This window comes from Hydractinia symbiolongicarpus, chromosome 2, assembly GCF_029227915.1.
Source record: "Hydractinia symbiolongicarpus strain clone_291-10 chromosome 2, HSymV2.1, whole genome shotgun sequence".
NCBI classification, from domain to species: Eukaryota; Metazoa; Cnidaria; class Hydrozoa; order Anthoathecata; family Hydractiniidae; genus Hydractinia; species Hydractinia symbiolongicarpus.
In genome coordinates this window covers 20,187,808-20,203,762 of record NC_079876.1, presented here as the reverse complement: position 1 = coordinate 20,203,762, position 15,955 = coordinate 20,187,808, and the positions used below count along the sequence as shown (strand labels likewise).

Genomic DNA, 15,955 nt, shown 5'->3' with positions numbered 1-15,955 from the left:
TAGCCAATTAAATTTCGTATTCCATCGTTCCGTAGAACAGTTAACGTGAGACGTCCCTGGGCAATAAAATTTTGAATTAAACTTTGCCACTTTTTTGTTCAAGTTATCAGCGAATCTGTCACCGGATGATGGGAGAAGGATCTCCCGAAGCGTCGCCTACTAAACTATCATGCTCAAGAAATGATAAACTTTCCACAGTAATATAAATATTGAACAGACAAACCGAAAATTTTCCAATCGTCCATATCATTATATTTTGATAACTCATCAGCCAAAGTATTAAGTTCTCTAGGGATCCACGACGATTCTAATTTTAATGTCGTACTAAATACACAAGTTGAAAATTAGTACGGCTAATGCTTGCAAATGAGGTTTTGTACTACCGACTTCAATGATGCGTGAAACATTAAAATTATCAGAATACCAAAGGATCTGTTCAGGTTTTAAGATTTTAGCGAAACTTGACAAAATGTTTTTAACCGCTAATAACTCACGGTATGTGGAACTTGTACCAATTTCAGTTTTTTCAAAATTTCCTTTACCAATGATACTACCGAGTCGTTGCACTATGTATCCGCCATAACATTTTTCGCTGACGTCAGAATACACTATTTTTGTAGCCACGTGTTGGCTTTTAATATAAAAACCGTTGTATCTATCTAAGTTATATTTCCAAAAGTTTAGTTCTTCCAAACATTCCGATTCGGTATAATAAACCTTATCCCAATCCCATTTATCTTTCAATTGTACAAACATATGCATTTGTCGTGTGAACAACCTGCATAGTGGGCCTATTCCGCGACTCATGAAAATAAGATTTTCGGCAATTCTCGACATTTGTCTTGGCGTGATTCTTTTGCGCTCTAATGCTACCTTAACGAGTAATAACAACTTTTTTAATTTCTTCTCTGGAACGTAAAGTTTTTCGTTCGTAGTATCTATTTCAAAACCTAACCATTGTCCAGTTTGAGATGGAATCAATGCTGATTTTTTCGTATTTATAGTTAGACCACCATTTTTTAAATCCTTCTGAATTAATTCGCTGTGATACGTAGCTCGATTTAAAGATTTGCACCCAAATATACCATCGTCTAAATAAATTGCGCAACAAATTCCTTGTCCTCGCCATTTACTAATAAACGGTCTAGATTTTTGTAATTTGACAAATGCCAAAAATATCCGTTTTTCACTACGTTCAACACAAAAGGGGAAGCTTTTAAGTCTTTCTCCCAAAATTCGCAGCTGATTTTTCCAGTTACAGATTTATGTGAACATTTAAACTCAACTGATTGTTTGTTACAATTAATAATTGTTTTCTCTTCTGTATCTGTCTTCACGGCGCATGCGTCAAGACATCTTCGCAGATGCAAAGCTTCATTCCCGGAAACGGAAAAAAACTTCATTTCCTTCTTTTCTTCGCAAGGAAGGAAATTACGCATCCCACTATCGTGGGAAGTGAGAACAAATTCAAGGATTTTTTAAAACAGTCTAACTGCTAGTTTAAAGTACAAAAGCGAAAAAATGCATATAGCTATAGCTAGGCTAAAAGCCCACTGAGCAAAACACGTTAATTTGCAAAGGGTAATAGCTATACACTATACAAAGAAAATGAAGGACGTTTTTTAGGTATTTTTAGGGCTATCATCCTAATTAGAGAGCCCACCAGCTCAGCCATAGAGAGAGAGCTCATAAAATTATTGCATCTAGCAAACCTTCCTTCACTTATTGGCGAGATTCTTCGGCTTCCTCACTTTTACTATTATCCATGTGAATAAAATTCTGTATATATAACCAACTAGTTTCCACTTATATGTCATCTCAAGCCGAACCGAAACGCCAAGACAGATCTGTGACTTGTCTTTCACTATTACCAATGATCGATTAATGAAAATTACGACAACCGATTCACACGGTAGTTTCAGCTCTATGACTGAGACACTTACCGGTTAGGTACATATGAGCGCATTGGTATATTTATCGGAAATATTATTACCATAGTTTTACGCAAATATTAGAAAGTATAATTATCAGGTTTTTTTCGTTATAATAGGTTGGAGAATCCTAATAATTTCGACGTATACTTCGCGTAGCAAACGGGCTCCACAATTTCGCTTTGCTTGCGAAGCTCAATTGCTTTGTAATAACACAAAAACTGTTGCTATGTGATCTTGGAAGATAATTATTCCAAGCTTTATTAAAATGTTTTGAGAACATGTCGTTCACGTGTAACCGTAGAAGGATCAAAAAAAGAAACGAAAAGTGTCTGATTCTTCCAAATTAAAATATAGATATTTGTCTAGATCTGAACTGAAGGAACGTCTGCCACACAAAAATCGAAAAAAGATGCTATAGTGAAACTTATCCGTATGTCTAACTTGGTGTCTGAATGTATTAAAAAAGATGGAGTCACTGTGAAGATGAAAAAAATGAATATAATTTGGCATTAATGAGTAAGAACACTCGTGAGTTTGATGAAAATTCTCTACAGTGGCTCTTATGGCAATAACAAAAAAACCCTTTCAAAACATGATAGCAGGGGAGTGCGTTGTCAGCTGCTGCATTAAACAACTGATAAGTAAAAAGTTCAATTTTTTGAAGCCTCCCCAATTTGACACATCAAAAAGGTATACGCAATTTATCACACAAGTAAGTGGATTTAATGTTTGATATATTGTCAAAATTAGTTAAAGAAACAAAGTTCGACTTATTGAAGGACTATTAAAGAAATGCATCATTATGCTTTGACGAAATCAAAATCAAAAGTGAATTGGTTGAAAGAAAATCATCAGGCCAATTAATTGGAAATGGGAAATGGGGAATATTAGTGAGGTTTTTAGTGGGTTTTCATGTACGAGATTTGATAGAGCATCTCCAAATTGAAAGTTTTACCAATTGATAATATAATGATTTCTTTACAATGGCTTGAGGAACAAGATATGAGGTAGAAACACATCATAAATATGTATGAATGGGATCCTGAATCATTGTGCTCCAGGTTTACGCAAATTACACAAATTCACGGAAGAACATGTCAAATTAACACCACGTCTTAGAATGAACGTCAACTTAAATGCTCAGGTTAGCTATAATTTCTTTTTGGTACATGACATTTTGATAAAAAAAATTACTTTACAATTGTAAATAATCCATCTTATAATTATCAACTACCCGCATATACAGGTTTTGGATCGAGCAAATGTGAGAGTTTTAATTTTTTTTTCTACACTAAAAAATATTTATTTAGAAGCTATATGAAAAATGATTATAATTAAAGCTTGGTGGAACCTCCAAGATTAAAGGTATGTATGAAAAGCCGGGGATTTACTTATACTTCAGTATGGGTGACTGGCGCTTCAAGGTGAAACTTATTTTTGTTATATTTTACATGATACACTGATAAGTATATTATATGTTTGGTATAAAAACATTGGGCTCAATATTATCAGCAAGAATCTTGTTATAGACTTTCTTATATGCAAGAAACAGGAAACTTTAAGGTGTTCTTTTTGAGTTCTTATTTTTCAGCCTCGTTGTTCTTATAAAATTGTTGTTTTAAATAAAACTTACAAAATAATTTTTCAGCAAGGTCTCAGTTCCTAGAAGAAGACTCTCTAGAAAGATGGGAGTTCCAAACAAACGACAAAAAGGCTATGACGCAGACGGAAAAAAAATCCCCTCTTGCCTATCAAACAAACGGTAAATGGCTGAAAAATGACAGGTATTATTAGATTTATTGTTGCATACTGAATCACGCGTGTGTATGCGTTTTGTTGTTTTGTTAGTATTTTCTGTAATATTTTTTTAGTGAAAAGAACTGCTGGCGTCAGATGGTGGAAAAACTTTGCAACAACGCTGAAACGAAAATTCAAATTTGTTTCAATATGGAATTCAGAAATTAATTTTAAACGTTATGCAATCAGACTTATGAAAAAAAATACGTTTGTGCACATCAAAATCATCTAAAATTAAAATGTCTCAAACGTTATATGATATAACGACTAGTTAAAAGTTAGTTATTCTTTACAAGTTCAAAGCTTAAACCTTGCCTAAAAAAATCCTGACAATTACGAATGCACTAAAAAATATTAAACATATCCCAAGTTCTCACTTTGTTTCCTGAATCTGTTTATAGCGTATCCTTCACGAGGGCATTTCTTCATCACTTGCATTGTAACAATATATTTCTTTGCTTTCCGTCCTTTTTGACATAAATAACACTGTATCGTCGCTGTTATGGAGATAAAAAAAACAGTACAAAAACTGCCAATCAGCAACACCCATACCAATTCTGCGTTATAATAACTTTTAAATGACAGACTTGCGCAACTTGAAGTCGTTATGTTATGCTTTGTGGTTTCGACAGAGGAATTTGCGTTATGGCATGACTGATTGCCACAAGGTATGCAGCAAGTGTTAGATGATGTATTGTTACGTGTCACAAAATGAGAATGTTTCCAAAAGAAAAAACATTTCGGTTTATCCAGTAATACGCGCACACTTGCGTAAATCAAACTTTTTACTATCTTACAAAACGAACAATCGCATGACAAAGGATTCCCGGCGAGATTTAAGAAAGACAAATTCGACTTTTGAAATATATCAATCGGTATAAAACGAATTTTATTTTTGTTGAGATGTATGCTATGTTGAATTAGTATGTTCGAAAATGCGTTTTCTTCGAGGTGGTCAATGTGGTTATTCGTCAGTATTATATTTTGAATGCGTCTGTTTGAAAATACACGGTTGGATATCGACTTTAACTTGTTGTTCGACAGATCAATAAAGGCAGCATTTAGAGGAGCATTGAACACACCAAATGGTAACAACGTTATCTTGTTTGAACTAAAATTTAATTTTTGCAAATTTTTCAGTCCGTTTAGAGAATAAGGCGAAATTTCAACAATGTTATTGTTACTTAGATCAATAGAATGCATAAGATCTACTTTACCAAAGACATTATTTGTGAGAGCTGATATCGTATTGTTGGCCAGAACGAGTGTTTTCAACGAAGGCGCAATTACTTCTAACCGCATAGGAACAGTCGAGAGAATATTCTCTGATAAATCTAGTACAGTTAAATTCTTTAAAATAAAAAAGTCATTGGTAGGGAAATATTTGATAAAATTTTTGCGAAAGGATAAGTATGAAATTATCGGTGGTATATTCTTGGCTATTGCTGACACATTTTCGCTGGTCAACTCTTTTCCTTCGCATTTGATGACCAAAGAATTGCCATGTTTACACGTGCACGAAAAAAGGCAAATACGGTCCATCGGAGTTAATTTTACTCGGCGTTCTTTCTCCATAACTTCGCATTTATCACCTGCAAATCCCGTTTTGCAAACACAACTTACGTTAGTATCTTTTTTAATTTTACACACAGAGTTTCGAAAAGGACAGTTATGGAAGTCACAGGGCTGGCAAGCGGATTTTAAAGCGGTAGTATTGGCTAGATTAATGCCCAGCATGGTTTCGGGTGCCATACATAGAGCGTTGACGAGTTTTAAGATCCTGTTTTCATCGGTCATCATTTTTACTGTTTTAAATAACGTACAGTCACACAGCAAGGGATTTTTATTAAGATTCAATGAAGACAAATTCGAATTTCGAAATGCATTAGGTAATTTTTTAATTCTATTTTGATCGAGATATATACCTTCTTGAATAACGACATTTGAAAATGATTCACTTTCGAGCTGTTCAATGCGGTTGTTTGTTAGGATCAACTTTCGGATATGCAAGCTCGAAAACACACCGTTTGATATTCTTACCAATTTATTATGCGATAAATCGACAACAGCATTTCTGAAAACTTTGAATGTTCCAGGTAATAATGCAGTTATTTTGTTTGAGCTCAAATCCAACCTTTGCATATCTTTTAACCCCTTAAAAGAGTTTACGGAGATTTTATTGACTTGATTATTGCTTAGAGACAGATACACTAGCTGAGATAATCCATTAAGTTCATAATTTATCTCACTAATTTTGTTATTTGATAAGGCTAGTGATCTTAAAGAAGGCATCTTGACTTTTAAATGCTCAGGTATTCTTTTCAATTTATTTGCAGACAAGTTGATTCTTTGCAGTACCTTCGATATGGGAAAACTTTCCATTGGAAATACCTCAATTAAGTTTCCTTTGAAAGAGACGTATGTTAGAAATACATGCTTTTCTAGTTTTTCTGCAATTTCTTTCACGTTACTTGCAGTGAGGTTTTGATTCTCACATCTTAACGCCATTCTCCTTCCAACTTTGATGCACGTGCAATATTCCGAACATTCGTCTCCATATGTCACAGAGTGAAATGTTAAAATTGTTACAATTATGATCAAGTAACTCCATGCCATTTTTTGGAGCGAACTCTCGCTCTACAACTTTGTTGGTAACACAACCAACAACCAATGAGTTGATTGCGAGGGAAACAAAAAAAGAGATTGGGATGATATTAACACTTTCGGATGTAATTCCGCAATGTGATTTAACGTATATCGATGTGATTATTTAAAAGTCATAAAGACAAAATACAGCTATATTTTTAAACAAGGGAATTTATGTGAGATTTTTAAATAAATGACCGTTAATTATTAGCGCAATTAGTTAACTGTGCATTAATTAAACGCAAATGTGAGGTTAAGATAAAATATATTTGAACAAATTAAAACTACAATGGCGCAAACAACAATTAAATGGCGATTTGGCACAGAATGTAACATTTGGGTGTGTCTGTGCTCAAATTTAAATATACGATATTTCAACACAGAATGACATATATATATATATATATATATATGTGTATATATGTATATATGTATATATATATGTGTATATATGTATATATGTATATATATATATATATATATATATATATATATGTATATATATATATATATATATATATATATATATATATATATATATATATATATATATATATATATATATATATATATATATATATATATATATATATATATATATATATATATATATATATATATATATATATATATATATATATATATATATATTAGTTAACTAGGTGCTAGGAAGCATATATATAATATATGCTTCCTAGCACCTGTCTCATTTGCTTATGTCGAAAATGATAAGTTATGGTCGGCTTCAATTTCTCTTTTGTAGATATCAGTGTAGTTTTAAATTATGGTTGTCACGGAAAATTAAATGAATAATCGCGAATATACCTTATTATGGTTAATCAAGGTTTAATTTCTAAATCCTATTACGCAATTTTCTGAAGAAAGAACATTAGATCCATGACAACGAACTATCAAATGTCATGTAGACGATATAACGAATGATTAAAAAAAAATTTTCTTAAGAGCAATGCCCACGAATACGAAATCTAGTTCACAGAGCTGCTTAGATAAATTTATTAACATCCAACAGAAGAGTTAACAAGCTGTTTGGGAGTCTTAAAAAAAAGGGTGAAATATTAGCATGAAAGCTTATCTGGCATACACATTGCGAAAGCAAAAGTTTGAAAAGAAAATCCCCGAGAACCAATAATGCAGTTGTGGATCTAACTGACCCCCTATTAGATAGAGACAGAATAACAGCAAACCACATGGAAACCGCAAATTGGATTTTTAACCCTTAAACGCCCTGCGTAGCAGATACGCTACATGTATTTTCAGTAGCAACCGTGGTTGTCACAGTGTTTGTAATTTGTTGAAAATGCCTGTTGTTGCAAATATGATACAAGAGCTTGCTTTGCTGTTTGGTTCTGGGTAAAAGATTTGGGTGATCAAGTCAAAACATTTCTTGTTATATTGCTTGCTAAAGCTAGCGGCCGTGCTGGTATTTGGTCTTCCAGAACTTTGTTTGTATCTTTCTTAAATGTTGATTTCATGTATTGTTTATTATTTCTGATCATTAGATCATTAGATGGGTTCAGCCTGGGGTGGCTAAGGCCTTTTTGCAATTTCAGCCTTAAAATTGCTTAATGGTTGCTTCATCTCTACAAATTTCAGCCTTAGTTGCTTACGAGTTGCTTGTTGTGTTTAATATTTTAGCCTTAGTTGCTAACGGGTTGCTTGATGAAACACGAAATGTTATATACTTCCTTATGCCCCCGTTTTCACTTGGAAACTTTTCTTCATACAATTTATAGCCCTTGTGTAGCCGAAGATAAGTAGAAGAAGATAAATACTTCACAGTGTGTCTTGATTTTGGATAAATGTATTGTATTTTAGGGGCTTTATTATTTTGTTATATACATATGTAGGAAAAGATGTTTTATGTTGAAAATATTCTTTCTGTCCCCTTCTTGTGGAAGACTGATCTAAGTGGTTGCTAAGTATGTAGTAGAATTCAGCCTAAGTTGCTTACCACTCAAAACTCAGCCTAGGCAGTTGCTTAGCAGTTGCTTAATTTTTGACCATTTTTCAGTCTGTTTTGTAGCAACCAGTTGCTTATAAAAACAAAAACGTGTAAGTCCGTTATAAGCCATACATACATTTGAAACATCATTGCTTTTGTATTTTAAAAATATATTTTATTAAAAATAAAATGTAAAAGCTTGGCTTTCGCCATCATCAGTACATAAAATGATGAATATTCATCATCGCTTTTGTTTATTTCTAAGTTTATTCTAATCTCGTTCCTAGCGCCAGTTGTCTTTTTTCATCGGGAGGGCGAGCCAAGTGAGGGCGAGTCAAGAAATAACTTTCAAAACCAGCTAATTTTTTTTAAATTCTGGTGGATAAACTTTCGCGAATCAACAATTTAGAAAGTTTGTACTGAATAAACTTTCGCGAATGGCCATTTTTGAAAGTTTCGCGAGACAAAGTTTCGCGAAAAAGGCCAAAAAACGTCTAGTTGAGCAATTACTGTTCTTGCACAGCCTTCGTAGCTCAATTGGGAGTTTTAAATGCACTAGGGCTTCCCTGGATCATTTTCACACAAAAGAAAACGAACTTACTAATTGTGTTTTATTATTGTGTCGTAAAATAATTTACACATTACGTTAAAATCAGTTAAATTCAAAAGGTAAATTTAGTTTCTATACCTCTTTCGTTGAGCAAACATCGTATTATGTGACAAAAGAAAGAAATCTTTTCGTATGTAATACGCTAGACATGATGCTAAATTCAGAAATCAGAATCCGCGTGTGAAAAACATCACAAAAAGTACATTTATTTCCATTGTGATTAACTAGAGCTACACACAAAACTTTCGAATATGGACAATATTTCAACATTCAATATTTACACGTGTTTCCAATTAATTCGTTGATAGTTTACATGGAGTGTGGCTGTTCTGGCGAAAACGAAGTTGGACGGCCTTTATATTGAGAATTTCCTTCACTAGAGAAATAAAAAAATATATTAGGCAATCAATAAATAATTACTTTCAAGTAGGACGTCAACTCCAAGAAAGTAAAAAAAAACATGGTTTGCATAAGCAGAGGAAGCATAAGATAAGAAGCATAAGATAAGAAGCATAAGATAAGAAGCATAAGATAAGAAGCATAAGATAAGAAGCATAAGATAAGAAGCATAAGATAAGAAGCATAAGATAAGAAGCATAACATAAGAAGAATAACATAAGAAGCATAACATAAGAAGCATAAGATAAGAAGAATAAGATAAGAAGAATAAGATAAGAAGCATAAGATAAGAAGCATAACATAAGAAGCATAACATAAGAAGCATAACATAAGAAGCATAACATAAGAAGCATAACATAAGAAGCATAACATAAGAAGCATAACATAAGAAGCATAAGATAAGAAGAATAACATAAGAAGAATAACATAAGAAGAATAACATAAGAAGCATAACATAAGAAGCATAACATAAGAAGCATAACATAAGAAGAATAACATAAGAAGAATAACATAAGAAGCATAACATAAGAAGCATAACATAAGAAGCATAAGATAAGAAGCATAAGATAAGAAGAATAAGATAAGAAGAATAAGATAAGAAGAATAAGATAAGAAGAATAAGATAAGAAGCATAAGATAAGAAGCATAAGATAAGAAGCATAAGATAAGAAGCATAACATAAGAAGCATAACATAAAAAGCATAACATAAGAAGCATAACATAAGAAGCATAACATAAGAAGCATAACATAAGAAGCATAAGATAAGAAGCATAAGATAAGAAGAATAACATAAGAAGAATAACATAAGAAGAATAACATAAGAAGCATAACATAAGAAGCATAACATAAGAAGCATAACATAAGAAGCATAACATAAGAAGAATAACATAAGAAGAATAACATAAGAAGCATAACATAAGAAGCATAACATAAGAAGCATAACATAAGAAGCATAAGATAAGAAGAATAAGATAAGAAGAATAAGATAAGAAGCAGAAGCATAAGAAGCATAACATAAGAAGCATAACATAAGAAGCATAACATAAGAAGCATAACATAAGAAGCATAACATAAGAAGAATAACATAAGAAGCATAACATAAGAAGCATAACATAAGAAGCATAACATAAGAAGCATAACATAAGAAGCATAACATAAGAAGCATAAGATAAGAAGAATAAGATAAGAAGAATAAGATAAGAAGAATAACATAAGAAGCATAACATAAGAAGCATAACATAAGAAGCATAACATAAGAAGCATAACATAAGAAGAATAACATAAGAAGAATAACATAAGAAGCATAAGATAAGAAGAATAAGATAAGAAGAATAAGATAAGAAGCAGAAGCATAAGAAGCATAACATAAGAAGCATAACATAAGAAGCATAACATAAGAAGCATAACATAAGAAGCATAAGATAAGAAGAATAAGATAAGAAGAATAAGATAAGAAGCAGAAGCATAAGAAGCATAACATAAGAAGCATAACATAAGAAGCATAACATAAGAAGCATAACATAAGAAGCATAACATAAGAAGCATAACATAAGAAGCATAACATAAGAAGCATAAGATAAAAAGCAGAAGCATAAGAAGCATACAGTTAATACCAAATGCACCCTTTGTCTTTTGTTTGGATAACAACCTTCTGTTACAATCAATTTGTAAAGCGGCGTTAACTTGTTTATAGACATCTTACCGTTTTCGCAGTGAGCCTCTCAGCTGTCCAAACTTGCTTTTTAACAGTGGTTCTAACTTTTCAACGAACTGATGGTAGTTTCTTTCCAACTCTTTCTGATAGGCCCGTTGGTCCATCGATATGAGCGATTTATTCTTTGCTAGCGCCTCCTCGCACCTTAGAAGGAAAGTATCGCAAATAAAGTTAGGTTGAGTTGACTCAAATATTTACGCTTGTTTTCTATTTTTCCTTATTCCATGTTTGTAGTACCCATTTTCCTGATTTTCCTAATTATCGTTACAGGGTGGTTACATTTTTATTAAGAAAAGGAGGATTTTTGAGGATTTTAAAGAAGATTTCGCATTATTTTCGCAAAAATCAACTTTTTTTATTTCTTATGTTTTCTTAGTCTATCAATTTTTGATGTCAAGAACAAAAATGTTTAGAAAGTTTTACTTTTAGGATAAATGATTAAAAGAGAATTGAAAGACTGGGGACGTATTGCTAACATGAAGGATAGAACTAACAGTTTATATCACTATAATAAATGTAAAATCTCTGAACATAAAAGTAAAACTATTATCAGTGTACCTGAAAAAATTAGAGGAGTCAAAGAGGATATTTGGTCAAATTTTCAATCTTTAGAGGACAACAGAGACAAACAAACAAACAAAAAACAAACACACATTTCCGACTTACCTTTTAACGAACTCCTTAAAACACAAACGCAATTTATGGTGTTGTCTCGTGATGTTCGCGACTCCATTTCGATCCTTTTCGAAATCTGATAGAAAGACATTCGCAATCTCGAAAGGACCCTAAAAATAGAAATCACAATCATGGTACACTACAGATGAGTAGATGTCAGAAACTTTAGTCGCGAGCAAAAAAAATACGCATAAATTTAAGGATTCTCTGTATGATAAGTTATTTGCATACACAAAATACTTACGTCTATTAGCTACAAAATATTTCCTTGAATTGCGTTGATGAAGTAAAAATCTCTTACGAACAGGAAGTCAATTTGAGAAGACATCATCCTACCTGATTAACAGTGGTGCCAATACAACCTTGCAACACCATCTGTAACATTTTCACATCCAGTTTGCTTTGCATCAATGCTTTTTTTAACTCAGCTGTCTTTGACTGCACGTCCTCAATTGCAACTTCAATGGGTGTGAGAACCGTCTAAAAGGCAAACAGAAATATAAGCCGTGAATATCCAGAAGTTAACTTTATACAAGCCTGATAGAACAACAACCACTAAAACCACAAAACCATTAAAACACGAAAAGTCGGTTGAATACAACTCAGATTAATTGGTCGTACTACGGTCAATTAACCAATTATTTAAAAAAAAGAAGCGAATTGGGAAAAATTGCAACATACACACCTATAAATTTTTGAATCGTTTAATTTAAACGCTGTTTTGTTTAAAAGAAATGCTTGAGAATTTTACACCGAGATTTATACATAAATTCGGAATATCTTCAGGTTAATTTTCCTTTGATAGTAAAATAAAGGGACTTTATACTTCAATTTTTCCTTGCTAAACTAATAAAACATTAACATCAAACGTATCGTCTCCCTTAATTACCAAATTTCTGTGACCAGATCATAGTGCGCCAAGGTGAGATCATAGCGCGCACAAAACGATATCTTAATTTCCGTATACATTTAGTAAAACTTTGATATATTGTGTTTGAAACTACTCTTTTCCTCTTTCCACGTTGAAAAATACGGTTCAGCAAGGATTTCACCTTCACCATGATCACAAATAGTTTTGAGATAATTGTTTTTTTTTTTAGAGAAAAATTAGTTAGGCACATATTCCGTGAAACAAAAACATCTTCACAGCTTACTTCTTCACGTTGGATGACGTTAATGCGAGTTTTAATGTAAGGAAAGGCGTTAGCCACTGTGAGGATGGTCTTCCGTTTGTATTGGCTGCCAAGGTCACCATGCGCTTTACCGCTTGGTGTAAATGGAGTCACGAACATAAATCGACCTAAATATGTAAAAATATTTAGCAGCCTATGCAATTGATTGGAAGCACGAACTTAAAAATCATCTGATTGGATGCAAGAACTTAATAATAATCTGATTGGACGCACGAACTTAAGGAAAGCAAGCATTCGTTAAAATGAGTTCCCCCAAAACAAAATTTTTGACGAGCGAAAATTAGTTCCCATAAGGTACACTGTTTAAATTCATTGTGGAGGTTTGTTTTTAATATTTCATTCGGCCATAGATCGTACTTTAACACCTAAACTAAGGGCGCCCAAACAAAAAACTCAATTGGGTGTTTTGTTTAAGTACACCAAATTGAAAAAATAATGTTTTGAGTTTTTAATGAAAAATTCTTTCATAAAATGTTTAAGACAAAACATCTCGCGAATTTCCTGGGGTATTACTTGAAGAAAAATAGATCTTGTTTTAACTTCCCACCTTGTTTTGTTGGTCAAATTTACTTACGTAGGTCATTGTTCTTCTCAAAGTATGTCACTCGATCTTCCATCTCATATTCAAGAAAATATGGCTCCACATATGTGATTTGGATATAGCCCTTTAACAAGGCAAACAAATTAAACGGTAATCAGTTGCAAGTATTGAAGCACGTATAAAGCTTCGCACAAAAAGAAAACAAACAAAAAAAACAGAACAAATAAAATTGGCAATCCTTTTCAGTTTGCGCATGATAACTGTACGTATTTCCATACATTTTTTACTTTACGCGTGAAACATAAGCCAGCATGTCTCAAATTGTGATTAATAAACATAAGCCTTTATTGAAAACGGATGTTGGTTGTTTAAGGTTTAATCATCAACCGAGCTATATGCTAGGACTGTGACAATGCTAATCTATTTCTTTTTTAGTGTAAGGCATTAAGCTGGCATTTTCATCTTGCATCAAAGTCCATTACAAAATCTTCAATTAATACAATATTAACGTTGTTGACATTTTTCAAGTAAAACCTCAACCTTACTTTTTGGTACCCAAATCCGCAAATCTGAACAACAAAGTATGTGTATAATGATGACCACAGTCCTCACCTTTTCATCATCCAGTTTTGTTGCATCTACAACATTCGAATCTTTGATCATCTCAATGTGATCGTTACCAAACTTGGCTGCGTAAAAACTCTAAATGATAAAAAAAAGATGACGGTTAGCATTGCAAGGCTACAAAGAAAGGGAGCTAAAAAGAAAAATTACAGTCAATACACACACAAACATCAACAACAACAAAAAAAAGTTCTTTTAAGTTGCACTCTAAAAAACCAGTGAAACTTACGCTTGAACCCAGACCCCTTACTAAAACGTTACCTGAAGCCGGCTAGAGATTTCTGGAAGTTTCGTGATAGCAGGTTCTTTATAAATAAATTCCTCGGTATCAATGTCGCCAAATATAGAACCAAAAAATGCCACGCGAAAGTATGTTCCCATCATGCGCTTGCCTTCCTAAAAATGACGTGATTATTTACACGTTTCCTATCTCTAAAGTATAATTAACAGCGGGTGATACATTCGCTACAGATGGGGTAAACAATTAGAAAAAGCACACCTAACACACACATACACACGTGAGATATTGGATGTAGCCCCCTTTACAAAAGTTTACAGAAAATGTGAGAAAGAATGTTCTCTATGAGCAAGAAAATGTCCTCCTAAAAAGTTCATTCATGCTCAAAACAGCTCCCTAAGTAAGAGTACTAAGGTAGCTAGTAATAGCTAATAACAGAAATGACATAATTTTTAATTTTAGGAAAACTATCAGTTACGCACCTGGGAATACATTAATTATGCAAAAGTTTTTTTTATATAAATAAACAAACGCGGGGAAATATAAAACTTTAAAAATTTGAGCCTTTCGTTGGCTGGAAAATGCGGACAATTTGAAGTGTGCTACATAAAAACGTAACACGTAGCTATAGCTCAAAACTGAACGTGTAAAAATTATCAAAGTTCTTACTTTTTCTAAATTGCAACTTCAAACTCTCGTTACTATTTTAGCAAATCAAATTGCGTTATTTTGATCACATGAACCCCAAACTATGTAAACTCTCGGTGTTATTTCTGGGAAATTAAACATTTTTTCGGCGACTTTAAAAAGAGGTTTCGGCTACATCAAAAGAAATTAAACACATTCACTTGGCCTGTTACAGACAATGAACGGAAGTAGCGTATTAATATAAGGCAACATTGGAGAAACTTTTACACAGAATATTGACACTTACTCTGGTTACATCAACAGTAATAACACAACATAAACTGTTTTTTCTATATATTACCCGAAATATTAAATACTACCCAAGGTCAAGAGTATAGACTGAGCTCGCGAGGTCGATACGCTGACCGAGGATAATATTTTTCGGAAGAGATAGATAAAACAGTTTATATTGTATTATACTTGTACTTATATTATACCTGACTGATATAAAATATAAAATCGCAATCAAAATGGCTTCTTCTGTACATTGGCGAAGTTTTAAATGCACGTTTATGTGTAATTCTTTCGATGCTTTGAAATTCTTCGAATTTACCATAGTTGTACATTACCCAAAAGCTTTTGACTTGACTTTTTTTCTCTTACACTAAAAGAACTGTCACACTGTCTGTTTTTGAGGTACTCACCGTCGACATGATCTTGTTATAAGCTTCACCAAGTCTCATATGCAGCATGTGTAACTTTTTGAAGTCTCGCCTTGCTTCCAATATCGGGATAAGAATTTTATCCACTTCGTTGATCAACTCGTACATTAGCGCATTCTTAAACATATGCACAGCGTGTTCCAGTAATCCGACTAATCCCGATTCGGAAAAGTATTTTCCTGTACAGATTCCTTCTTCGTCCTTAAAACACCCGGGAGAAGTTATAAAGAATACAAGAAAAACATGGTCCTAAATATAATTCGACTAAAAT

At 32.8% G+C, this 15,955-nt stretch overlaps 2 protein-coding genes across 3 annotated transcripts in view; both read right to left on the bottom strand.

Moving 5' to 3' along the window:
• Positions 1 to 4,085: 4,085 nt before the first annotated feature.
• LOC130629920 (slit homolog 1 protein-like) lies at positions 4,086 to 6,347 on the bottom strand. Its single transcript, XM_057443296.1, has one exon. The coding sequence runs from the start codon at positions 6,345 to 6,347 to the stop codon at positions 4,086 to 4,088; it is 2,262 nt and encodes a 753-aa protein (XP_057299279.1).
• A 2,590-nt stretch (positions 6,348 to 8,937) lies between these two features.
• The window catches only part of LOC130630025 (dedicator of cytokinesis protein 7-like), a 45,706-nt gene continuing 38,688 nt past the window's right edge, over positions 8,938 to 15,955 (bottom strand). For both annotated transcript variants that reach the window (XM_057443422.1, XM_057443423.1), the window contains 9 exons: positions 15,667 to 15,885; positions 14,359 to 14,493; positions 14,086 to 14,175; positions 13,507 to 13,597; positions 12,894 to 13,039; positions 12,076 to 12,219; positions 11,731 to 11,849; positions 11,053 to 11,208; positions 8,938 to 9,326 (listed from right to left, as the gene is read on the bottom strand). In XM_057443422.1, coding sequence (XP_057299405.1) covers positions 9,260 to 9,326; positions 11,053 to 11,208; positions 11,731 to 11,849; positions 12,076 to 12,219; positions 12,894 to 13,039; positions 13,507 to 13,597; positions 14,086 to 14,175; positions 14,359 to 14,493; positions 15,667 to 15,885 — 1,167 coding nt within the window. In that variant the 3' untranslated portion in view covers positions 8,938 to 9,259. The remainder of the gene's footprint in view (positions 9,327 to 11,052; positions 11,209 to 11,730; positions 11,850 to 12,075; positions 12,220 to 12,893; positions 13,040 to 13,506; positions 13,598 to 14,085; positions 14,176 to 14,358; positions 14,494 to 15,666; positions 15,886 to 15,955) is intronic.